The 26,933-nt window shown below is 49.0% G+C and overlaps 2 protein-coding genes across 3 annotated transcripts in view; both read left to right on the forward strand.

The window, feature by feature from the left end:
- LOC138283026 (E3 ubiquitin-protein ligase TRIM11-like) overlaps positions 1–26,933 on the forward strand; it is a 173,828-nt gene that overhangs the window by 130,472 nt on the left and 16,423 nt on the right. Inside the window, exon 5 of one of the 2 annotated variants that reach the window (XM_069221144.1) lies at positions 5,233–5,339. In XM_069221144.1, coding sequence (XP_069077245.1) covers positions 5,233–5,339 — 107 coding nt within the window. Of the gene's footprint in view, positions 1–5,232; positions 5,340–26,933 lie in introns of those variants that run through there. The other variant, XM_069221145.1, reaches the window with a different exon arrangement.
- LOC138283025 (autotransporter adhesin BpaC-like) lies at positions 10,136–22,197 on the forward strand. Its single transcript, XM_069221143.1, has 2 exons — positions 10,136–16,930; positions 16,989–22,197. The coding sequence occupies exons 1-2, from the start codon at positions 16,330–16,332 to the stop codon at positions 18,050–18,052; spliced, it is 1,665 nt and encodes a 554-aa protein (XP_069077244.1). The 5' UTR covers positions 10,136–16,329; the 3' UTR covers positions 18,053–22,197.

The raw sequence follows: 26,933 nt of genomic DNA on the forward strand, positions 1-26,933 counted from the left end.
TGGGAGTGCCTAACCTACTGCACTATCTTCAAGCCACCCAACTCTACTATTTAGTAGGGTGGTCAAGAGACGAGTCCGAAAAGAGGTGGCTGTTTATGTATAGGGCACTTTCAGGCACATCCCTGTGGAAGATCCCCTTCCAATCCCACCCACAACATCCCTGGGGTTTATATTCTTCTCCAATCACACACTCACTTAGGAGAACGTGGGACCGGGTGGCAACAAGGAAAATCTTTTCTACATTTCCCTCGCCCTTGACGCCAATTGCTAGCAATCCGTCCTTTACCCCTGGTATGAACAGCCTGGCCTACAGCAAGTGGTTGCAACCGGAGTGTCGCACTGTGGCCATCTAATTGATGTTGAGGGCATGATACCTTTTGACACTCTGAAATTCGAACATGCACTCCCCGAGGCAGAGGGGATGCGCTACTTACAAATTCGTCATTGGGCCATTCATCCAGGGATATGAGACCAGGCACAGAGATCCCTTACTGATGTTGAGAAATGGCTGTTGAAGAAGACCTCAGATAAAAGATTAATCACTGACCTGTATAATTTCCTACAAAAGGCCTCCGATGCACAGGACAACGACAATGTAAGGCCGAAATCGATAGATCTTTCACACATAGGGAATGGGAGGACATATACTACAGGGCACGTCACACAGCTAAACATTTGGGAGGCGTAGAATCTGCGCCCACAGGGGGTGTCTTATAGGGTTGGCATTGGGTTCGGCCACTCAAAACATACTCACTCACTGGGGTACTGATACTCTTCCCATGCACCTGGGATGGATATACCGCCTGCGGAACATCTTAGGCATGGAGAATAGTTCTCTGAAATTGACGAGCCAAGCAGACTCTTTCCAAGAGTTATGGGGCCCATTTCTGAGGCTCCTTTCCATGGAGTTTAGGGAGTTGACATTCCCAAGATATCTCCGGCTCCTGAGGCTTCACGACACACCAGCCATGACACAGTTAACAGGGCCATGTAGGAGTTGAACCTTTAGTGTTTCCTCTCATTGTTGCTGTATTAATGGGTAAATGTGCTCCCGGGAGGAGGGGGGAAAGGGGGATGCTTTGTTTACCTTTCATCCCATTCTATGTTATTACGTTTAATGCAGTTATATAATTATTATCACTATGCAGCCCCCTTCCGGGCAGGTCATACAGTGCAATCGCTGTAAAATGTTATATACCAATAAAAATGATTTGAACCTAAAATGCAGAATTTAAATGAGTCCAATATTTAGCTGTTTAGAGATTTCAATGTAGAAAAAGGGAAAAAGGAGGGACCGGGAGGTTATGTGGTCCAGTGTACAATCTCCCAACTATAGTACGATAAATAAAGGTACGCTGTTCCAAAACTGTACTGGCTTCATAGGGGACCTGAAATTCCAGGGTACAGGGATCCAGAGATTCCAAGGTACAGGGATCCAGAGATTCCAAGTTACAGGGATCCCGAGATTCCAGGGTACATGGATCCAGAAATTCCAAGGTACCGGGATACAGATATTTCAAGGTACAGGGATCCACAGGTTCCAGTGTACAGGGATCCAGAGATTCCAAGATGCAGAAATGCAGAGATTCCAAGGACCATGACTCTAAAGATTCCACAGTGTAGGATTTCAAAGATCCCAAGGTGGAGGAGCTCAGTGATTCGGCGATGCAGGAGATGTAGTAATTCCAGGTTGAAAGCTTTCACAGACAGGGTGCAGGATGCAGGATCTCACAGACAGTCATACTCAGCACTACTGAGATTTTACAGGAGGAGAGGAAGAAAGCAAGAGAGAGAGTGCGACTGACAGACGCAGGAAATCACTAGAGTGAGTAGAACATCAAGAGGCATATGTAGAGAGTGAGAGAGGGAATTAAAGAGATAGTGTGTGATTATTCACATCTGATTTTGAGATCTGAAGAACTGTCAGCGAGACAAACAAACCAAGAGAGTTAATATGAAAGAGAAAGAAAAACGTGTGTTTTTGGGGGTGTGACAAGTATTTTTCAGTTACAGAGAAGCAAAGAGGGGCTGAGAGATGCTGAGACAGAGGGAGTGTGAGGGTAGGAACAGCAATTGTGCACAATTATGTTTGTGCTGTTAGAGTCGCAAAGAGAGGGAAAGAGGGAGTGTAGGAAGTTGGCTCTGTATGTACTATTTCAAAGTAAGAATAGCATGCACAGAGTTCAAGGGTTCCCCTTAGAGGTAAGATAGTGGCAAAAAGAGAATTCTAATGCTCTATTTTGTGGTAGTGTGGTCGAGCAGTAGGCTTATCAAAGGAGTAGTGTTAAGCATTTGTTGTACATACACAAACAATAAATGGGGAACACACACTCAAAGACAATTCCAGGCCAATAGGTTTTTGTATAGAAAAATATATTTTCTTAGTTTATTTTAAGAACCACAGGTTCAAGATTTACATGTAATACTTCAAATGGAAGGTATTGCAGGTATGTACTTTAGGAACTTTGAATTAGCAAAATAGCATATACAGTTTTCACATAAATCACATATAGCTATTTTAAAACGAGACAGTGCAATTTTCAACAGTTCCTGGGGGGAGTAAGAGTTTGTTAGTTTTTGCAGGTAAGTAAACCACCTACGGGATTCAAGTTTGGGTCCAAGGTAGCCCACCGTTGGGGGTTCAGAGCAACCCCAAAGTTACCACACCAGCAGCTCAGGGCCGGTCAGGTGCAGAGGTCAAAGTGGTGCCCAAAACGCATAGGCTTCAATGGAGAAGGGGGTGCCCCGGTTCCAGTCTGCCAGCAGGTAAGTACCCACGTCTTCGGAGGGCAGACCAGGGGGGTTTTGTAGGGCACCGGGGGGGACACAAGTCCACACAGAAAGTACACCCTCAGCGGCACGGGGCGGCCAGGTGCAGTGTGTAAACAAGCGTCGGGTTTTGAATAGAGACCAAGGGGTCTCTTCAGCGATGCAGGCAGGCAAGGGGGGGCTCCTCGGGGTAGCCACCACCTGGGCAAGGGAGAGGGCCACCTGGGGGTCGCTCCTGCACTGGAGGTCGGATCCTTCAGGCCCTGGGGGCTGCGGGTGCAGAGTCTTTACCAGGCATCGGATCTTGAAGAAGGCAGTTGCGGTCAGAGGGAGCCTCGGGATTCCCTCTGCAGGCGTCACAGTGGGCGCTCAGGGGGGGCAACTCTGGCTACTCACGGTCTCGCAGTCGCCGGGGAGTCCTCCCTGAAGTGATTGTTCTCCACAAGTCGAGCCGGGGGCGTCCGGTGCAGAGTGTCAAGTCTCACGCTTCCGGCGGGAAACGCAAGTTGTTTTAAAGTTGCTTCTTTGTTTCAAAGTTGCAGTCTTTGGTGAACAGAGCCGCTGTCCTCGGGAGTTCTTGGTCCTTCTAGATGCAGGGCAGTCCTCTGAGGCTTCAGAGGTCGCTGGTCCCTGGGGAGAGCGTCGCTGGAGCAGTGTCTTTAGAAGTGGGGAGACAGGCGGGTAGAGCTGGGGCCAAAGCAGTTGGTGTCTCCGTCTTCTCTGCGGGGTTTTTCAGTTTAGCAGTCCTCTTCTTCTTAGGTTGCAGGAATCTGAGTTCCTAGGTTCTGGGGAGCCCTTAAATACTAACTTTAAGGGCGTGTTTAGGTCTGGGGGGTTAGTAGCCACTGGCTACTAGCCCTGAGGGTGGGTACACCCTCTTTGTGCCTCCTCCCTGAGGGGAGGGGGCTCATCCCTAATCCTATTGGGGGAATCCTCCATCTACAAGATGGAGGATTTCTAAAAGTTAGTCACCTCAACTCAGGACACCTTAGGGGCTGTCCTGACTGGCCAGTGACCCCTCCTTGTTTTTCTCATTATCTCCTCCGGCCTTGCTGCCAAAAGTGGGGCCGTGGCCGGAGGGGGCGTGCAACTCCACTAGCTGGAGTGCCCTGTGGTGCTGTAACAAAGGGGGTGAGCCTTTGTGGCTCACCGCCACGTGTTACAGTCCTGCAGGGGGAGGTGTGAGCACCTCCACCCAGTACAGGCTTTGTTACTAGCCACAGAGTGACAAAGGCACTCTCCCCATGTGGCCAGCAACATGTCTGGTGTGTGGCAGGCTGCTAAAACTAGTCAGCCTACACGGATAGTCGGTTAAGGTTTCAGGGGGCACCTTTAAGGTGCCCTCTGGGCTGTATGTTACAATAAAATGTACACTGGCATCAGTGTGCCTTTATTGTGCTGAGAAGTTTGATACCAAACTTCACAGTTTTCAGTGTAGCCATTATGGTGCTGTGGAGTTCGTGCATGACAGACTCCCAGACCATATATTCTTATGGCTACCCTGCACTTACAATGCCTAAGGTTTTGCTTAGACACTGTAGGGGCACAGTGCTCATGCACTTGTGCCCTCACCTATGGTATAGTGCACCCTGCCTTAGGGCTGTAAGGCCTGCTAGAGGGGTGACTTATCTATACCTGTAGGCAGTGTGAGGTTGGCATGGCACCCTGAGGGGAGTGCCATGTCGACTTAGTCTTTTTATGCCCACTAGCACACACAAGCTGGCGAGCAGTGTGTCTGTGCTGAGTGAGGGGTCCCCAGGGTGGCATAAGATATGCTGCAGCCCTTAGAGACCTTCCCTGGCATCAGGGCCCTTGGTACCAGGGGTACCAGTTACAAGGGACTTACCTGGAGGCCAGGGTGTGCCAATTGTGGAAACAAAAGTACCGGTTAAGAAAAGAACACTGGTGCTGGGGCCTGATTAGCAGGCCTCAGCACACTTTCAAATCAAAACTTAGCATCAGCAAAGGCAAAAAGTCAGGGGGTAACCATGCCAAGGAGGCATTTCCTTACAGATACCTTTGCGATATCTGGAGCTTTCTGAAAGAGAGGACCAGAGAGAGCGAGGAACACTAAGTGATGTGAGAGAAGAAGAAAGACTTATACAGGTAATCAGATAAATAGACAGAAAGGGAGGAGTGGTCATGTGTGTTAGTTGCTGAGTTTTTCACTGTTTCCCCTGAGATCCTGAAGCTTCTATTATCATGTGCTAATCCCTGCAAGGTTCTGAGCAGAGGGGTGTGCATAGTAGAAGGGATAATGTGTGACACTTGTGGATGCCCCCCAGAGTTGTTGGGGTGTGTGTGTGTGTGTGTGTGTAGTGAGACACACCCACTGCTGTCCTGCAGGTGCTCCTGTAAATTGCAGTATTCTATTTCCAATTACAGGGTGTTTGTGCTGTTCCTTTCCAGATCCTGTAGCCTCCGAGTCTTCTGTAACACTAAAATGATTTGTGTGTCCTTCAGGTGTAAGAAGGTGAAGTTTCAGGGTCCGGAGAGTGAGATGAAGAAAACAAGGGAAGAAGAGGTTATGATAACTCTGAAACCTGAAGAGGAGATGAAGAAATATAAAGGTAAATAGAGTTGTGCTGAATGTAATTATATGTTGGTGTCCACACTGAGACTTTCGGCCTCCACCAGCGACAGCTAAAAACTTTTACTGTGGAAAGACCTGGTCGACAATTTGTCCAGTGCAGGTTACACACTGACCCCCTCAGCTGTGCTCACTCCTGAGCCGTGCTGGAGGTCCCTCAGCAGTACAGGGAGTTCGTCCTTAACATTGTCCATGATATCCCCTTGGCTGGACATCTGGGGGTGACTGAGACCTGAGAGAGGCTGGTCAACCACTTCTACTGGTCCCAGATGTCAGAGAAAGTCAAGGAGGTTTGTCACTCCTGTGTGATCTGCCAAGCCAGCGGCAAGGGAGGAGGGGCAAACCCAAGGCTCCCCTGATATCACTACCAGCGGTGGGGCAGCTTTAGAGAGGGTGGTGCATTGCTTGAGACCATTTGTAAAAGTGCAATCAGCTGCTTCACAAGGAAGTGCCCGCACTCATGAGGGAACCAACCGAGAGTCAGTATCCAGAATGAAGTAAGGGGGGCCACAAAAGTGGAGGCTAACCAAGATTAAAGTTCTGCATGAGCAGAAAAGTCTTGAGCTGTGTTCAGAAGATAAGAGGATTTAGTTGGGAATAGATGATGCTGCAGTTGTATAATTTACTACAGTATACTGTCTAGTGCAGCACTATGGACAGTGTAGTATAGTGTTCTGTGTAATGCAGTGTGCTCTCCTGTGCAACTGCTGTTTGGTGCAGCGTTTTGTGAAATAGTTCACTGTCTATTCTGTTGTGCTGTCTAGTGCTGTATCCTGCTTAGAACTATGTGCTCTCTTGTGTAGTGTTTTCTCTAGTTGTAGGAAGCTGGTCCCTTGTTTGCAGTACCCACCCCACTCTCTTTTTGCCTGATATCTAATGCCAACTTGACTAAGTGTGTGTTGGGATCCTGCTAACCAGGCCCCAGCGCCTGCGTTCTTTCCCTAAAACTGTACCATTGTTCCACAATTGGCACACCCCTGGCCCACAGCTAAGTCCCTTGTAAAAGGTCTCAGTGGTACCAAGGGCTCTGTGAGCAGGGAGGGTCCCTAAGGGTTGCTGCAAATATTGTGCCACCCTAAGGGACCCCTCACCAAACCCATGTCACTGCCAATGCAACTTGTGTGTGCTGGTGGGAAGAAAAAGGTAAAGTTGACATGGCATCCCCCTCAGGATGCCATGCCCACAAACCACTGCCTGTGGCATAGGTAAGTCACCTCCCTAGCAGGCCTCACAGCCCTAAAGCAGGGTTCACTATCCCACAGTACAGTGTTCTCCCTCCAGGTAGGTGCTGCGTAGTGCAGTGTATTGTACAGTACATTATGCTCCTATCAGGTAGGTGCTGTTAATGTAGTGTATTGTACAGTACAATGTGCTCCTTCCAGGTAGGTGCTGTTAGTGCAGTGTATTGTACAGTATAGTGTGCTCCTTCCATGTAGGTGCTCTGTACTGTAATGTATAGCTCAGTGTGGTCTTTACAGGTAGGTGCAGTATAGTGCAGTTTATTGTACTTTGTGTTCCTTCAGGTCTGGGGCTGTGTAGTGCAGTCTATTATACAGTACAGTGGGGTCCTCCCAGGTGGGTGCTGTGTAGTGCAACGTATTGTACAGTGTTCTCCTTCAAGGTAGGTGCTGTGTAGTGCAGTGTGTTGTATAGTATGTTGTGCTCCTACCAGGTAGGTAATGTGTAGTGCAGTGTATTGCTCAGTCTGCTCTTTACAGGTAAGTGCAATTATTGTACTATGTGTTCCTTCCAGGTAGGTGTTTTATCGTGAAATGTATTGTACAGTACAGTGTGCACATTCTAGGTAGGTGCTGGTTAGTGCGGTTTATTCTACAGTGTGGTCCTTCCAGGTAGGTGCTGTGCAGTGTAGTATATTGTACAGTACAGTGTGCTCCTTCCAGGTAGGTGTTGGTTAGTGCAGTTTATTCTACAGTGTTGTCCTTCCACATTGCTGCTGTGTAGTGCAGTGTATTGTACAGTACTGTCTGCTCCTTCCAAGTAGGTGCTGTGTGGTGCAGTGTATTCCACACTACAGTGTACTCCTTCTATAGTGCAGTGTATTGTACAGTGTGCTCCTTCCAGATTTCTGCTGTGTAGTGCAGTGCATTGTACAGTACAGTGTTCTTCTTCCTGGTAGGTGCTGTGTAGTACAATCTATTGTACAGTAGAGTGTGCCCCTTCCAGTTAGGTGCTGTGTAGTGCAGTGTACTGTACTGTGTGCTCTTTACAGATAGGTGAGGTATAGTGCAGTTTATTGTACTATGTGTTCTTTCCAGGTAGGTGCTGTTAGTGCAGTATATTGTACAGTACGCTGTGCTCCTTCCAGGTAGGTGCTGTATAGTGCAGTGTATTCTACAGGACAGTGTGTTCCTACCCGGTAGGTGCTGTGTAGTGCAGTGTGTTCCACAGTGTGGTCCTTCCATGTAGGTGCTGTGCGGTGTAATGTATTGTAGAGTATGGTGTGCTCCTTCCAATTAGGTGCTGTATTCTGCAGTGTGATGTACAGTACAGTCTGCTCCTTCCAGGTAGGTGCTGTGCAGTATATTGCACAGTACAGTGTGCTGCTTCCGGGTAGGTGCTGTGTAGTGTAGTGTTTTCTACAGTGTGGTCCCTCCAGGTAGGTGCTGTTAGTGCAGTCTATTGTACAGTACAGTGTGCTCATTCCAGGTAGCTGCTGCGTAGTGCAGTGCATTCTACAGTGTGGTCCTTCCAGATAGGTGCTCTCTAGTGTAGTGTATTGTACAGTGTGCTGTCTCCAGGTAGGTGCTGTATAGTGTTTTTTAATGTACAGTACCAGTGTGCTCCTTCCAGGTAGGTGATGTATAATGCTGTGTAATGCAAAGTAGAGTTTGCTCATTATATTGTGCAGTGTACTGTACAGTGTGCTCCTTCTAGATTTCTGCTGTGTAGTGCAGTGCATTGTACAGTACAGTGTTCTTCTTCCAGGTAGGTGTGGTGCAGTATATTATACAGTACAGTGTGCTCCTTCCAGGTAGGTACTGTGTAGTACAGTATATTGTACAGTAGAGTGTGCTCCTCGCAGTTAGGTGCTGTGTAGTGCACTGTATTGTACTGTGGCTCTTTACAGGTAGGTGCAGTATAGTGCAGTTTATTGCACTATGTGTTCCTTCCAGGCAGGTGCTGTGTAGTGTAGTGTACTGTACAGTATAGTATGTTACTTCCAGGTAGGTGCTGTGTAGTGCAGTGTATTTTATAGTATGCTCCTTCCAGGTAGAAGCTGTGTAGTGCAATATAGTGTACGGTGTGCTCCTTCCCGGTAGGTGAGGTGTAGTGCAGTGTATTGTATAGTACAGTGTGCGCCTTCCAGGTAGGTACTCTGTAGTGCAGTGTAATGTGCTCCTAACCAGGAGGTGCTGTTAGGCCAGTGTATTGTACAGTACAGTGTGCTCCTTCCAGGTAGGTGCTGTGTAGTGCAGTGTATTGTACAGTTTGCTCCTTCCAGGTAGGTGCTGTGCAGTGCAGTGTATTGTACAGTAGTGTGCTCCTTCCAGGTAGGTGAGGTGTAGTGCAGTGTATTCTACAGTGTGGTCCTTCCAGGTAGGTGCTGTGTAGTGCAGTGTGCTCCTTCTAGAGAGGTGCTGTATAGTTTTGCCTCGTGTCAATCACCTGAATATAAAATATAAATAACATGTATTTAGCTTTAAATCTCTAACTCTGAGTCTCTTCCCTGCAGTGATGGTGACTCTGGATCCAGACACAGCACATCCTGAGCTCCTCCTGTCTGAGGGGGGGAGACGTGTGAGACGGACACGCACAGCACAGCGCCTGCCGGACACCCCCAAGAGATTCACCTCCTATAATCCCTGTGTGCTGGGGAGCGAGGGGTTCACCTCAGGCAGACATTACTGGGAGCTGCAGCTGCTGCGGGAGGGGGGGGGATGGACTGTGGGGGTCGCAGCGGAGTCTGTGGAGAGGAAGGGAGGGGTCACATGGTCACCTGAGGGGGGAGTCTGGGCTGTGGAGAGGGGGTGGGATGGTGAGTACTGGGCTCTCACCTCCCCTGGGACCCCCCTGTCCCCTCGTGGGAGGCCCCTGAAGCTGGGGGTGTATCTGGACTACGAGGGGGGGCGGCTGTCCCTGTACAATGCGGACTCCATGGAGCTTCTCTACACTTTCCCCCGGACCCGCTTCACGCGCAGGCTCTTCCCCATCTTCCGTCTCTGGGGCCGTTTCCAGCACGGGAGCTTCCCGGCACAGCTGAGGCTGGTGTAGGAGCCGCAGGGGGGGGGGGAGGGGCTGTGACTTCCATCTCCAGCTCAGATTTAACCCCTTCTGCTCCTGAATCTTCATTTAACATTCAGCACTGACTCTGAGCACACCTGACTCCAGATACAGGCACTACCGATTCCTGTCACAGGCACTGGTGGCTCCATTTCAAATAATACTGACTCCAACTACAGGCACTAACTACTCCAGTCACAGGCACTACCGATTCTAGTCTCAGGCACTCCTGTCTCAGTAATGATGGCTCCAGGCACTCGAGGCACAGGCACTGCAGACTCATTTCCAAATAACCCTAACTTCAAATTCAGGTACTGCTTACTAAAGATGGGCACTACTGATGTGAAACACCGTCACTGCATATTCTAAAAACAGGCACTGCTCACTCACATACAGATAACTATGCACAGGTATAACAGGCTCATGTCACAGGCACTCCAGACTCAAACCATATGCACTGCTAACAGAGAGCGCATCTGAATCCAAGCACAGATACACCTGACTCCAGGCACTGCTAACTCCAAGCACAGGCACTGCTGATTCAAAACTCAGCTACTATTGATTCAAACTGGGCACCCTTGATTCCAGTTACTGGCACTGCTTGTTCAGTACACAGGCAATGCTGACTCCTTGTCAGCTAATGTATGCTTCAAGAACAGGCACTGCTGACCACGCACATGGACTACTGTTGTAAAACACTGTTGCTGTGTACTCCACAAACAGCCACTGCTCACACATAACTCCAACTGCAACCACAGGCACTCCTGATTGCAAGTACACGTATTGCTCAGTACTTTCACAGGCACTATCTGTTCAGTGACTAGGCACTACTAACTCCAAGCACATGCTCTACTGATATAAAACACTGTCACAGCTTACTCTGCAAACAGATACTGTCACTTAATTACAGGTAACCCAGACTCCAAGCACAGGCACTGCTGACTCCAACCACAATCATTCCACTGGCACAGGCACTGCTGATCACAATTCTGCTAATGCTGACTCCAACCATGCACTGCTGATGCAAGAAACAAATACCTCTGATTCAAAACACAGGAACTAATGTCTCCAGTAACAGGCACTGTTCATTCAAAATTGGTACTGCTCATACAGGCACTTTCCCTCAGCCCCTTCACTCACAGGATCTTCTCCATCTTCCGTCTCTTGGGGGGATTAGAGGAGCTGAGGCTGGTGTAGGAGCTGCAGGGGGAGGGGCTGTAGCTCCTGTGGGGGAGGGGATGTGACCTTCCATCTCAGATTTAACCCCTTCTGTTCCTGATTATTCATTTAATTAACATTCAACACTGACTCCCTGAGCACACCTGACTCCAAATACAGGCACTACCGATTCCTGTCACAGGCACTGGTCGCTCCATTTCAAATAATACTGACTCCAAATACAGGCACCACCTACTCCAGTCACAGGCACTACCGATTCTAGTCACAGGCACTGCTGGCCCAAGTCACAGGCACTCGTCAGTCTACTCACAGGAACTCCTGTCTCAGTAATGATGGTCCAGGCACTCAAGGCACAGGCACTGCTGGCTCATTTACAGATAACCATAACTTCAAATTCAGGTACTGTTCACTAAAGATGGGCACTACTGATGTGAAACACTGTCAGTGCATATTCCAAAAACAGGCACTGCTCACTCAAATACAGATAACTATACACAGGTATAACAGACTCATGTTACAGGCACTCCAGACTCCAACCACATGCACTGCTAACTCAGAGTGCTTCTATATCCAAGCACAGATACACCTGACTCCATGCACAGGCACTGCTAGCTCCAAGCACGGGCACTGCTGATTTAAAACTCAGCTACTGTTGATTCAAACTGGGCACCGTTTATTCCAGTTACTGGCACTGCTTATTCAAAATAATGCTTGTCCAATACACAGGCACTACTGACTCAAACACAATAAATCCTGACACTACAGATAATGTTGACTCCAACCCGATAGGCATGATCACTATTGAGGCAAAACACAATACATGTTTACATCATGAATAGGCACTGCTCAGTCAGTTACAGCTAACCTTTGTTCCAGGCATAGGTACTCCAGACTCCTATCATAGGCACTCTTGACTCTAAAGACAGACACTGCTAACTCTAATCATGTTTTAGTCAAAGTAACACCACTGCTGACGTGTGGCAGGCACTGCTGACTCCGAGCATTGGTACTGCTAATTCAGACACAGAAACTGCTGCCTCAAGTAATGGGCACTGCTCATTCAAAAGAGGCAAAGCTGAGTCCAAGCACACGCACTGCTACCTCAATTCTAAATAATCTTTACTCCCAGCACAGTCATTGCTCGCTCCAGGTAGAGGCACTGCTGTCTTAATTAAGTATAACCCAGAGTCCAAGCATAGGCACACTGACTCTTTGCACTGGCACTGCTGATTCAGTAAAGGAGTTCCTTGACTCCAAGCCTAGACAATGTTGAATTAAAACACTTAATTATTGATAACCTAGCACTTGAAGTCAGCAGTGCCTGTGATTGGTGTCAGAGATAACGCCCACGGCTGACTCCAAATCATAGGAACTATAGACTCCAGGCACCGACACTTCAGACACGGGCACTGCTGATTTAAAAAAGACAACAGGTATTGATGGCTTCAATCACGGAAACACCTCATTCAAAACACAGGCACTGCTGACACCTGACTTCAAGCACAGGGACTTCTGTTTTAAGACACAGGCACTGCTCACTCCAAGCACAGCCACTTGTCACCCATTACAGATAATGCTGTCTGCAAATACAGGCACTGTTAAACACAAGCACTACTGATGTGAATTATTGTCACTGCTTACTCCATGAATAGACACTGTTCACTTAATTCCAGGTATCCCAGACTCCAGGCACAGGCACTGCTGACTCATTACAGATAGTGCTGACTCCAAGCCCAGGGGTCCCGACTACAGGCACAGGATCTGCTGACTACAGTACTGATAATGCTGACTCCAAGCACAGGCACTGCTGATGCAAAAAACAAGTACTGCCAATTCAAAACAGGAAGACAAGACTGGAACTACTGACTCCAGTCACAGGCACTGCTGATTCAATATAGGCACCTCTGATACAGGCACTACTCACCTCATCCACAAGCACAGCTGAATCAAATTACAAGTACTATTGGCTCCAAACACAGGCACTGGCGACTCAGATATGGATATTTTTTATAATGTTTACACCAAGCACAGAATTTTCTGTCTCCAGTGCATCTAAGACTTACTTCCAAGCACATGCAATGCTGCCTCATTTATAGATGATCCTGATTCCAAATACAGGCACTGCTAACCCCCAACAAAGACACTACTGACTCAACTCAATGGCACTTGACTCCAAGCCCAGCCACTTTTCTTTCAAAAGACATGCACTGCTCACTCCAAGCACAGTCACTCATGGCTCATTACAGATAATGCTGACTACTACAAATACAGGCATTTCTAAATGTGGGCACTACTGAGATGAAATGCTGTCAGTGCTTAATCCCCAAGCAGGCACTACTTACTCACATACACATAACCTTTCTCCAAATGCAGGTACTGGTAACTCCAGTCATAGGCACTTCTGTCTTCCAGCATGAGCACTACAGGCATTCCTGACATCAATCACAGGCACTGCCGGTTCAAAACACATGTACTGCTGACTCCAGTATAGTTTACTTTGACTCCAAACAGGCGCTGCTGGCTTTAAACAGTCAATGTGGACTTCAATAACAGGCACTACTCACTAAATTATAAATCCATATACAGACATTCATGACTCCGGTGCAGTTAATGCTCACTCCTGGTCCATGCACTGCTAACTGAATTACATGTAATTCTGATTCACAGGCACTGCTGACTGCCAGCCGAGGCAATTCTAATTCAAAACGCAGGCACTTTTGACAGCTGTGCTGCTAATGCTAGCTCCAAGCAAAGACACTGCTGATGCAAAAGACAAATATTGCTGATTCAAAACGCAGGAACTACTGTCTCCAGTACCAGGTACACTAGCTTTTAGGCACTTGTCTTCAAGCAAGGCACTGCTGACTCAACCCACAGTAATTGCTGACTCAAGCACATTCACTGTTCTCTCAATTGTATATAATTCTTACTCCAAGCACAGGCACTGCTGACTCAGATACACTTAATAATTGCTCCAGGCACTGCTATCTGAATTGCAGGTAATTTTAATTCCAAACACAGGCATTGCTCACTCCAGGTAGAGGCACTGCTGTCCTGATTAAAAATAACCCAGACTTCAATTGTAGGCTTAAGCTTGGAGTCAAGGAACTCTTTACCAGAATCAGCAGTGCCATCGCAGGGACTCATTACAGAGAATGCTAACAGCAAATACAGGCACTGCTAAACACAGGCACTAATAATTTGAACTACTTTCACAGTTTATTCCACCAATAGACACTGTTCACTTAGGCAGCACAGACTCCAAGCAGAGGCACTGCCTGCTCCAAAAAGGCACTGCAGACTCCAAGCACAGGCACTTCTCACTAAAGTATAAATAATCCTTACTCCACGCCAGACACTCCTGACTTCCATACACTTAATGCTCACTTCAAGCACAGGCACTGTTTACTAAATTAAAGAAAATATTGATTCTAATCATAGGCACTGCTGACTGCTGACCGAGGGAATCATAATTTGAAAACACAGGCCCTGTGGCTCCAAAAAGTAATTGCAGACTCCAACACAGGCACTACTCACTAGATTATAAATAATACCTACTACATATATGGCTCATTACAGATAATGCAGATTCCAAGCCCAGGGGCACGATCACTATTGATGCAAAATACATTCCCTGCTTAATCTATGAACAGGCACTGCTCACTTAGTTACAGCTAACCTTGGCTCCAGGCACTACAGACACTTCTAACTCCAGGCATGGTTTAGTCAAAATAGAGACACTGCTGTCTTTTGACAGGCACTGCTGACTCCAAGCATTGGTACTGCTGATTCAAAGAATAGAAACATAACTCCACACTCCTGATTTCAAACATAGGTACTGCTGGCTACAGGCACAGATACCCCTGACTCCAAGTACAGGCACTTCAGCTTCAAATCACAGGAACTGTAGACTGCAGGCAGGTCTGACTCCAAGTACAGGCACTGATGATTAAAAACGACGAGCGTGGATACAGTTGATTCCTAGCAAAGGCACTGCTGGCTCCAAATGTAAGCATTGCTGACACAAATGCAGATAACCTTGATCCCAATATCAGGCACTGGTGACTCCAAGCACATGCAATTCTCACTTAATTTCAGATAACCCTGTCTCCGAGTACAGGCACTGCTGCTTCGTAGGACCGGCACTGCTGATTTAAAAAATACTTTTGATTCAAAAGATAGGTACTTCTTATTCCAGGTGTACGCACTTCTAAGAAAGACAGGCACTGCTTATTCAAAATAAGCACTGCTGATCCCAACCATCGGAACTCTTGACTTCAGATGCTACATATTCAAATGTACCTCTGACTCTAAGCACAGACACAGGTACTGCTGATTCAAAACATAGGCACTTTTGATGTCAAGCACAGGCACTGATGATTTCCCTCACAGGCATCTCTGATACAAAACACTGGCAATGTTGACTTCAAGCTGAGGAGTTCCTGACTCCAAGCACAGACACTTCTGATTACAAACACGAGGACTGCTGATTTAACACCCAAGCCACCTGACTTAAAGCACAATCACTTAAGTCTCAGTTACAGATACTACTCTCTCCAGGCACTGCCACTAGCCAATTACAGATAATCCTAATTCCAATCACAGGCACCCCTGACTCCAGTCAGTACTTCTAGTTATGACTCTAAGCGCAGAAACATCTGATTCATTTATTGTTCATGCTGTGCCTGGAGTCAGCAGTGCCTGTACTTGGAGTCAGGGCTATCTGTAATGAACATGTAAATGCCACTGCTGACTCCAGGCACAGACACTTCCAAATTAAACCACAGGCATATCTGATTCAAAACACAGGCACTGCTGATACCTGACTTCAAGTGCAGGGACTTTCTGTTAAAAACATAAGCTGTTCTGATTCTAACCACAGGCACTGCTCACTCCAACACATGCACTTCTGATTTTTAAAAAACAGGCACTGCTGATTGCAGACACAGGCACTGCTGTCACAAGCACAGACACTCCTCACTCCTACACATACACTTCTGATTAAAAAAACAGGCACTGCTGATTGCAAGCACAGGCACTGCTACCACATGCACTTTGGATTGAAAATATAGGCATTGCTGATTCAAAACACAGGCACTTTGAACTCAGTTGTTGGTAGACGTAGATAGACACTGCTAATACCACAGGCACTGTTGACTCCAATTAAAGGAACTGATGGCTCTCAAGAGCTGGCACTCCTGTTGCGAACGACAAGGAGTGCTAATTCAAGCGCATCAACCGTGGCCTCAAAGCTAAATCATTCCTAACTCAGTTGCAGATAATTCTGACTCCAAACTCAGGAACTCCTGACTCAAAGCGCACACATTTCTCACTCGAATACAAAGAATCGTGACTCCAAACACAAGTGCGGCTGACTCCAGTACAGCTAATCCCGCCGCCAAGCACAGGCACTCCTGGTGCCAAGCACGGGCACAGCTGCCTCAAAATAAAGGCACTGTTGACCCTAGCATAAATACTCCTTCGTACAGTACAACTAACCCTGACTCAAAGTCTATCACTCATGGCTAATCCTGATTCCAATTACAGTCATGTCGCACAGCAGGCATAGGCACTGCTCACCAGAGCACAAAGCACTCCTCACGAGAGCACAGGCACTGCTCATCAGAGCACAGGCACTGATCACCAGAGCACAGGCACTCCTCACCGGAGCACAGGCACTGCGCACCGGAGCACAGGCACTTCTCACCGGAGCACAGGCACTGCTCACGAGAGCACAGGCGCTGCTCACAAGACCACAGGCACTCCTCACGAGAGCACAGGCACTACTCAGCACAGGCACTACTCAGCACAGGCACTTCTCACCAGAGCACAGGCACTACTCAGCACAGGCACTTCTCACCAGAGCACAGGCACGCCTCAGCACAGGCACTCCTCACCGGAGCACAGGCACGCCTCCACACAGGCACGCCTCCACACAGGCACTGCTCAGCAGAGCACAGGCACTCCTCACGACAGCACAAGCACTCCTCACGAAAGCACAGGCACTTCTTACCAGAGCACAGGCACTCCTCAGCACAGGCACTACTCAGCACAGGCACTTCTCACCAGAGCACAGGCACGCCTCAGCACAGGCACTCCTTACCGGAGCACAGACACTCCTCACTGGAGCAGAGGCACGCCTCGACAAAGGCTCTGCTCAGCAGAGCAGAGGCACTCCTCACCAGAGCCCAGGCACGCCTCGACACAGGCACTGCTCAGCAGAGCACAGGCACTCCTCACCGGAGCACAGGCACTTCTCACCAGAGCACAGGCACTCCTCACCGGAGCACAGGCACGCCTCAGCACAGGCACTCCTCACCAGAGCACACGCACTTCTCACCAGAGCACAGGCACTTCTCATCAGAGCACAGAAACTTCTCACCAGAGCACAGGCATTCCTCAGCACAGGCACTGCTCAGCGGAGCACAGGCACTCCGCACAAGAGCACAGTCACGCCTCAGCACAGGCACTGCTCATCAGAGCACAGGCACACCTCAGCACAGGCACTGCTCAGCAGAGCACAGGCACACCTCAGCACAGGCACTTCTCACCAGAGCACAGGCACGCCTCAGCACAGGCACGCCTCACCGAAGCACAGGCACTCCTCACCGGAGCACAGACACGCCTCGACACAGGCACTGCTCAGCAGAGCACAGGCACGCCTCAGCACAGGCACGCCTCGACACAATCACTGCTCAGCAGAGCACAGGCACTCCTCATGACAGCACAAGCACTCCTCACGAGAGCACAGGCACTGCTTACCAGAGCACAGGCACTCCTCAGCACAGGCACTACTCAGCACAGGCACTTCTCACCAGAGCACAGGCACACCTCAGCATAGGCACTCCTCACTGGAGCACAGGCACGCCTCGACAAAGGCACTGCTCAGCAGAGCACAGGCACTCCTCACCAGAGCACAGGCACGCCTCGACACAGGCACTGCTCAGCAGAGCACAGGCACTCCTCACCGGAGCACAGGCACTGCTCACTGGAGCACAAGCACTGCTCACCGGAGCACAAGCACTGCTCACCGGAGCACAGGCACTTCTCACCAGAGCACACGCACTCCTCACCAGAGCACAGGCACTTCTCACCAGAGCACAGAAACTTCTCACCAGAGCACAGGCATGCCTCAGCACAGGCACTGCTCAGCAGAGCACAGGCACACCTCAGCACAGGCACTGCTCAGCAGAGCACAGGCATTCCTCACCGGAGCACAGTCACGCCTCAGCACAGGCACTGCTCAGCAGAGCACAGGCACTTCTCGCCTGAGCACAGGCACGCCTCACCAGAGCACACGCACTCCTCACCAGAGCACACGCACTTCTCACCAGAGCACAGGCACTTCTCACCAGAGCACAGAAACTTCTCACCAGAGCACAGGCTTTCCTCAGCACAGGCACTGCTCAGCGGAGCACAGGCACTCCGCACAAGAGCACAGTCACGCCTCAGCACAGGCACAGCTCATCAGAGCACAGGCACACCTCAGCACAGGCACTGCTCAGCAGAGCACAGGCACACCTCAGCACAGGCACTGCTCAGCAGAGCACAGGCATTCCTCACCGGAGAACAGGCCCTCCTCACCGGAGCACAGTCACGCCTCAGCACAGGCACTGCTCAGCAGAGCACAGGCACTTCTCACCTGAGCACAGGCACACCTCAGCACAGGCACTTCTCACCTGAGCACAGGCACACCTCAGCACAGGCACTCCTCACCAGAGCACATATGAATTAAAACACAGGCACTGCTGATTCTAAGCATAGGTATTACTGACTCCAAGCACACGCACTGCTCAATTACACATTTTCTGATGAACCGACCCGACCAGTGAAGGGGATGTCACTGACTGATGTCATAATAATCTCAACAACGCTAAGAATCTTTATTAACTAGCGAAAGCGCAACTTCAATAAGCACACCAGTTTATTAAGAAGATTGATATTTATTTCCCTATAACAATAAGGCTAAGACCACAAAAATGAATCTCATGCACAAGTGGTCAGCCTACGAGAGCATCAGTGGCTGACTGATACTCTGCAAGTAGCGCAATTTATTGAATGCCACAAAACTAATCAATCCAATAGCAATTACACAAAACAGAATCATAAGAATCTGTGCGAGAGAAATCACAAGCATCATCAAAGAACATCAACATAAGCCATCGGCAAGGGGCTCTGGAAAACCCTCACTAGCCTCTACTTAGAATTAACATGTTGGGCTGCACGTAAAAGTTTTAGTAACACAAATTTAGAAAAACTTACTAAGCTGGGTTATTAAAGGAAAGATTAATTAAGGTAGGACACTTGGTACAGTTGCAGCTGGTGCCTGAGAGACAAAGCACAGGTATTAGCCCTGTTTATACTTCACCCTCAATAGATGAACAGCAAGGATGCTTCAGCAGAAGGACAGCATCAGCAGTGGAGCAGCTAACAGCATTACAGGAACACTCCCAGTAATCCAAAGGTGAACCCAGATACACTAACTTCTGATCCAACCAGGAAATGACACGACATTTTATAGTAACTTTGAGAAGACCCTATTGGTCAGAACAGTGGGGGGACAATTAGCCCTCCAATTAGAAATGAATCAATTGTCTAAGAAAGACACGTATAATAGGATTTCATAATTCTATTGGTTAGGCACACACTAAGAGAAGCGCTAATAAAATACAAATTATTCTCTTGTGCCGCCTTCTTCCCTCTTCTTCTGAGGATCCATTGACAATTTCGCTCTTCGTCGTTGGGCACAGGAAGAAACTTGAACATTGTTAATAATACTTCCTCGAGAGAGGAAAGAAAACACAGATTAGCAACTTTTAGAACAATGGAGCGTTTATTCAAAAGCTTCTACGTCACAGAAATGTTAGCAGCAAAATTACTCTAGGGGTAGCTGTTGCTGCATCTAAAACTAGTAAAATCCCCTTTTTCTAAACAGCGCTAAAATATTTCGCAATATGAGAATGACAAAGCATGTTTACCCATGCTAACATAAGCTTTAAAACAGCATTCAGTGAATGATGGCGACTAACTATGAAAGTCACCGGACTTTGCTTCCTAGTATAAACATAACAAGGTCCTTTACATTTTTAATGTCATTATTTCTTGTCATTAGTACAATTCTAATTATCAATTATGTATCGGCAAAACTCTGCTTCCTCACAGTCATGTCACACAGCAGGCATAGGCACTGCTCACCAGAGCACAGGCACTCCTCTCCGGAGCACAGGCACGCCTCAGCACAGGCACTGCTCAGCAGAGCACAGGCACTCCTAAGCACGGGCACTGGTCGGCAAAGCACAGGCACACCTCACCAGAGCACAGGCACTCCTCTCCGGAGCACAGGCACACCTCAGCACAGGCACTGCTCAGCACAGGCACTGCTTAGCAGAGCAGAGGCACTCCTCACCAGAGCACAAGCACTCCTCAGCACAGGCACTGCTCAGCAGAGCAGAGGCACTCCTCACCAGAGCACAAGCACTCCTCAGCACAGGCACTGCTCACCAGAGCACAGGCACTCCTCTCCGGAGCACAGGCACTCCTCTCCGGAGCACAGGCACGCCTCAGCACAGGCACTGCTCAGCACAGGCACTGCTTAGCAGAGCAGAGGCACTCCTCACCAGAGCACAAGCACTCCTCAGCACAGGCACTGCTCAGCAGAGCAGAGGCACTCCTCACCAGAGCACAAGCACTCCTCAGCACAGGCACTGCTCAGCAAAGCACAGGCACTCCTCAACAGAGCACAGGCACTCCTCTCCGGAGCACAGGCACACCTCAGCACAGGCACTGCTCAGCAGAGCACAGGCACTCCTAAGCACGGGCACTGGTCGGCAAAGCACAGGCACTCCTCACCAGAGCACAGGCACTCCTAAGCACGGGCACTGGTCGGCAAAGCACAGGCACTCCTCACCAGAGCACAGGCACTCCTCACCAGAGCACAGGCACACCTCAGGACAGGCACTGCTCACCAGAGCACAGGCGCTCCTCTCCGGAGCACAGGCACTGCTCACCAGAGCACAGGCACTGCTCAGCAGAGCACAGGCACGCCTCACCGCAGCATAGGCACTTCTCACCGGAGCACAGGCACTGCTCACCAGAGCACAGGCACTCCTCAGCAGAGGCACTGCTCAGCAGAGCACAGGCACTTCTCACTGGAGCACAGGCACTTCTCACCAGAGCACAGGCACGCCTCAGCATAGGCACTGCTCACCAGAGCACAGGCACTCCTCATCAGAGCACAGGCACTCCTCAACAGAGCACAGGCACACCTCAGGACAGGCACTGCTCAGCAGAGCACAGGCACTCCTCTCCGGAGCACAGGCACTTCTCACCAGAGCACAGGCACACCTCAGCACAGGCACTGCTCAGCAGAGCACAGGCACTCCTCACCAGAGCACAGGCACACCTCAGGACAGGCACTGCTCAGCAGAGCACAGGCACTCCTCACCGGAGCACATATGAATCAAAACACAGGCACTGCAGATTCTGAGCATAGATATTGCTGACTCCAAGCACACGCAGTCCTGACTCCTAGCACAGGCACTGCTCAATTACAAATTATCCTCTCTCTGAGTGCAGAGCACTCCTGACCCAAATATAGTTAATGCTAAATCCAGGCAGCCTTCTTGCTGTATGGATCATAAGGCTGTGAGAAATTGTGTCATTTTTCTCGTGAAATTTTTGTTGAGGAAAATCTTGGAGATCTACGCTTTTGTAACAAAATGCGCTTTTTCTTGTATCTTGCATCAGTGTTTTCTGTGCACATTTTGAATTAAAAAGTCTTGGGATACAAGCAGGAGACGGTTTGAATAGAAAATGTCTCTCTAGTAGATATGTTTTACTTAAACCAGTCTTTCCTTGATTTTGCATGAGAATGTTTAGAGGTGCACACTGTGGAAAAAGCCAAGGTGGGGTCTATTGTTAATTTTAGAGGCGTCAATAAAAGACATGAAACTAAAAGGTATAAAGGTGTCTATGAGCATTATTTGGCAGAGCGGCGTCTTCGTTCCAGAGAGGGCTAAGAGATCACGCAGGAGGCCAAGGGCTGGCACATCAAGAGAACCTCGGGATGGGCTTATCAGCCTGCCAAGGACACAGAACTGTTGAACAAAGGAATAAAGACAACATCTGGCTTCATACGGAACAGTAATTCCATTAAGGTCTGCAGATGTGGTGGGCAAGGCCTCCCAGGAAACGTTCAAGCTGTCTCTGGTGCTAGAGTTAGTCGAGACAGAGGATGAGAAGGAGACTTTGGAGGAGAATTAGGAAGAAGTATTGGGACTCCATTATTATGTTTCAATATTTCCTCTCATGTTTCTTACTACTAAATATTGGAGCCACTATCTTGTTTAGTTTATAATAATGTACGTATTATGGGCACGCCGATAGGTTTTTGACTATAATAAAATCATTAAAGCATATTTGTAGCGTGGGTTCTTGTGCACGTCTGTTCATTGTGATTAGAAATTAGGAGTCCACGGTCTATGAGTTTCACAGGTCTGATGGTTGCCCAGTACACACCTTCCACACGTAAAAGTGCCATGGGTTGCGTGTGTTTCCAGCAGCAGCGTTCTCTGTCTCGTGTTGTTATGTTGACTTAGTGTGTTGCCAGAGGGTCTAGGAAGACATTAGCCCAGGCCGTCTTCTGAATAAAATCCAGAAAACATATCACTGTAACTCAGTTTTTCACCTCTTGTCACCACCAGCCTTGAGCTGCTGGTAATCAGTGATGGTATTACCGTCACTTATCGTAACAGTGGGTAGTTTAAAAATCCAGTAACCCCATTGACCGTTATTACCACCATTCCACTTCATTCCCTGGAACTTATAAATGATGTCCAGCTTCTCTCCACCTTGATGCTGAGTTGAAGACGCCCCAATCCTCCTCAGCATCCCCAGTTTTCCAGCAGGCGCTTAACACAAAGATACCTGATCTCTGCTGCCATCTCTCTGAGTCCTCACCACAGACTGACCAAACAAAAGCCTGAACAATGTGTCTGAGCGTAATCAAGAAATAAAGCGAATTCCAGCTTTGGGCCTCTCACCGGGTCTGATTAGAGGTGGGCAGTAGGCAAAACAACTCACCTCTCTGAAGAAGCCGGAAGAGTGTCAGGATAAATATGAATCCCATTATATCAATGTGCCACAGAGTTGATGGTGAAATTATTGTTGTCAGACAAGTGGGTGGGAATCATTACCGACCCCTTGGTCCCTGCACACGGCACATGAGGACTGACACAACTCCACTAGTTATTACTACACCCTCCGAGGGAACTCTTAACCCTGCATCTGCTGAGGAGTCCTGTGTGCATGTGCACATCAGGCCTCTATGTTCGGTAAACCGAGCACCATTGAGTATGATAAGGGCTCTCCAGGTCATTGTTAAGTCAGCACATTTGTAAGAAAACCTATTATTGGCCATAGTTGTGTCAAACTATAACATTAGCAGGACTCCTATCAGAGACGCAATAGTAAAAGCACTGAGTGGGCACAGAGGCCAACTGGAAATACTCCTGATTGGATCCCAGTGTCCAAGATTCCTAGTGTGGCATTACCTAGCCCTACATGTGTGGGGATGCACCAAAGCTTTACAAAAACACCCACATAGTCCAAGACGGACCTGAACTACCACACAGGGAGTGAGCAGATGCCTGCGGCAGCTCTTCCTATGTGGATCACTAGACCTACATATCAGTTACAGCATTTCCATTTACCCTCAATGTGTGATCCTGGGTAAATCAAAGGTAGCAGTGGCTAAAAATGGCCAGGACCCCAATTTAAGTGGTTTACAAATAAAAGGAATTCTGTTCTGTGGTATGTTATGTGTTAAGTTATGTGTATTTGTTCTCTCCTCTTCAGTGGGTGCCCACATTCCTGTGAACAGAACAATTTATTTTAGAGTTTTCTTCAGGACTCACCGCTGCACATTGGCCTGTGGTTGTCGCAAGTGTGGACATAACTGTCTCCAGTACTTTAGTGTCCTGCAAAGACTGAACATCAATTGTCCCGCATCGGCATTTGGGAAATGACAGGAAGTGCACAGAGAAGGTAGCGCTGCACATTTTACGCTGCGTGATGACATTGCCCCCACTGTCTATGCATAGGATGGGGCGGGGACTATAGCATATATTCAGGGGAAGAGGAGGGTGGACTTTAACGTGTGGGGAAGGGAAGATGGACTGTAAAAGAGTTCATGCTTGGGGACTACAACACAAGTCATCTTAATTCAAAGTTTTTTTTTTATTATTGGCAAAGCTTGTAGGTCTGGCTCACAAATGAAAAAAGCAATCTAGAGTTGTTGGCTGTAGGAAGCTGGCTAGCTATGTAGTGTAGCAATGTAAGGGGACACTACGCAGATAGTCCGTGGTGACCCTTAGTGGCTGACAAGGGTTCAAATAATAACCCTAAAAGCTCTCGTTTGAGGTACTGTGCGTGCACAAGGCCACCTTTGGGGGCTCTGGAATGTCCAGGTGCAGTGGTGAGTTACAGAGTTGGGTGTTTCATTCACTTCAATGGAGATTGGCCCAGTTTGAAAGAGGCTGCAAGCATGGACGGGGGAGGGGTCAATCCGGGGGAACCCACAGGGGGGCTTGATCCTTGAGCTCTCAGGCATGTAGGAACACCGTAGGTCCACTTCTTCTCAGTGGGGGGCTGGGGTGCAGTAGTGTCTTTTGGTGTCGGGTTTGTGTGCTGGTGTCACTCACAGTTGGAGGGGGCCTGAAGAAAGAGGCTGCAGGCGGTGACTGGAAGTCCAGCTTGGCCAACCCCAAGGATGGGCTCAGCTCTTGTGGGTCTCAGGCCCTGTGGGCACTGTCACCTCCCTCAGACTCAGGCTGTGGGGCACGGGTGCAGAGGCACTTTAGGTGTTAGGTGGCAGCGGTCGGGGGACTCACTCTTTCTCTTGGGTTATGCAGAAGGGAGGCCGGCAGGTCAGCTGGGCCAGTCTTGATGTGGCTCTCACTGCCTTTGAAGTTCCTTGGCTTGCAGGTTGGTTTTCCTCGGTGTTGGTGTCCGGACTGAACACAACAAGCCTTGGCTGCTGCAGGGGGTCGGGTGTTGGTGTCTGCAGCTGCAGGGGAGTCGCTCCTCAACTCCAAGGGAGATTCTCTGGTGACTGGTGAAGCACTGACAGCCCCCCAGGTTTCTTGGAGTCTACACAGCAGCAGGATGAGTCTCTTTCTTCCATGATTGTTGGGGGCTACAGACAGGCAGGGTTAGCGTCAAGTCAGTTGTTGCTTCTCTGTTCTCGGGACAGCACTCTTCTTCGTCCAGTCCTTTCCTTTGTCTGTCGAACTCTGAAGTCCTAGTATCTGGGGCCCCCGTAAATACTCAATTCAGGGGCATTAAGGGGAGTGAAGGGTAGTAGCCAATGGGCTCCTTACCCCTGGGCTCACTACATCCCATAAATGACCACTTCCTTTGGGGTGTGGGCATCATCCTGTCCCAGAATTCCTAATTCCACTACACACAAGATGGTGGGATTCTTATTTTCATGTTCTTTTCAGGCTGGTCACCCTAGGGGTGTGTCCAGCCTGGCAGAGCAACACGCCTCCTGCATAGCAAATTTCCCCCCCTGTCCTGGTGACAAATGGGCCTCAGGGCAGGGGGTTGCCTCTCCCAGGTCTGGGGGGAGGTGGAGGTCGCATACTAAAGGCGGCACAGACAGAAGTCCCTGGCCTCGGTTTGCAGATTTACTAGCCATCCTGCTGGCTGAGGTGATAACACCTGCTGCTAGAGCAGGCATTCTTTCTGACCTCGGAGAGCAGAGGCTCTCACCCCCAGGAAGTCAGAAAGTATTCTGTGGTGGGAGGCTGGGCGAAATCAGTCAGCCAGCACACTAGAGGACTAGGAGGTTTGAGGGGGCACCTCTAAGACACCCTCTGGCAGTACATGCTTTAAGATGGCGGCCCATTCACTTGCAATGTCTAAGAATAGAAATAGACATCACGAGCCATACCTGCTCAGGCAGCTATGTCCTCACATGTATTATAATGCACCCTGCTTTAGGGCTCTCAAGGCCTGCTATAGGGGTGTTTTCCATATAATGCATGCAGTGACCTTGGTGTGGCACACAGTGAGTGTGCCATGTTGTGTTGTCACTAAGGGCCTGCACCCTGTCACACAGTCTGCGATGGCAGGCCGAGTACAATTTGTATGTGGGTCCTTCGTGGTATAAGATATGCTGCAGACCCTCTTTAGTACCCATGCCCTATGTGCCCAGGGTACCATCTACTAGGGACATACATGGGTGCTAAAGTCCTTTGCAAGTACTGAAACAATCAGACATACTTTGTTTTAAGGAAAGAGCACTTCTAAAAGGGGCACTACGTGGGGGAAGGTGGCATCCAGTTTCCTACATAAATAACCAGGTGTTCTTTGCCGCCCCGTACCCTTGGTGAAGAGAGATTGAATATAGCTGTGTGGTTGGGTTCAGAGTCTGTGATGCGCCAGAAGGTGCGCATTAGTACATAAATGACCAGGTGCTCTGTGCCGCCCGTGACCGTGGTGAAGAGAGATTGAATATAGCTGTGTGGTTGGGTTCAGAGTCTGTGATGCGCCAGAAGGTGCGCATTAAGACCAATATCGGCCTGTGAGAATGATCCTGTAGAAGGTCCCAAAGCATCAAAAGGGATCAACCCCTCGTTCTCGAATAGGGCCCCCCACGGGATTATTCCTGCTTGTGCTACTGCGCTGCCATTACAGAGGTGCACCCGGTGCTCGCGCCAGCTGCGAGGGAGGTTGGGTGTATAGGAAACGGTTGTTTCGCTGCAATTGGATTGTATCGATGAGATGTGATGCAAAGTAACAAAGTGAAGATGTACTTCTCTGTTCACGTTAGTAGCAACAAACCTATGAAATGAAAACAAAGCCTTCTCCCGCATGTCTGTGCTCCTGATATTCCGCAGGGGAGAGGGTAAATGAGGGAGCGCCCAGGAAGTTTTGGCACTCGGAGTGGAGGGCAGGAGATTAGGGAGGGGGCTACCGAAGAGTCAGATGCCTGCGTCAATGGGGCAGTGGGAGTGGTCCTTCTGTGTGGACAGTGGAGTCTGAGGCCACTTCACTGTGGGCATCAGACGTTCAGAGGGATGGCCATGTGTAGGTGCACAGACAGCCATCACTGGGGACCACTCTTCTGAGGTCACACCACTCACGGCAC

Source organism: Pleurodeles waltl, chromosome 2_2, assembly GCF_031143425.1.
Source record: "Pleurodeles waltl isolate 20211129_DDA chromosome 2_2, aPleWal1.hap1.20221129, whole genome shotgun sequence".
NCBI lineage: Eukaryota > Metazoa > Chordata > Amphibia > Caudata > Salamandridae > Pleurodeles > Pleurodeles waltl.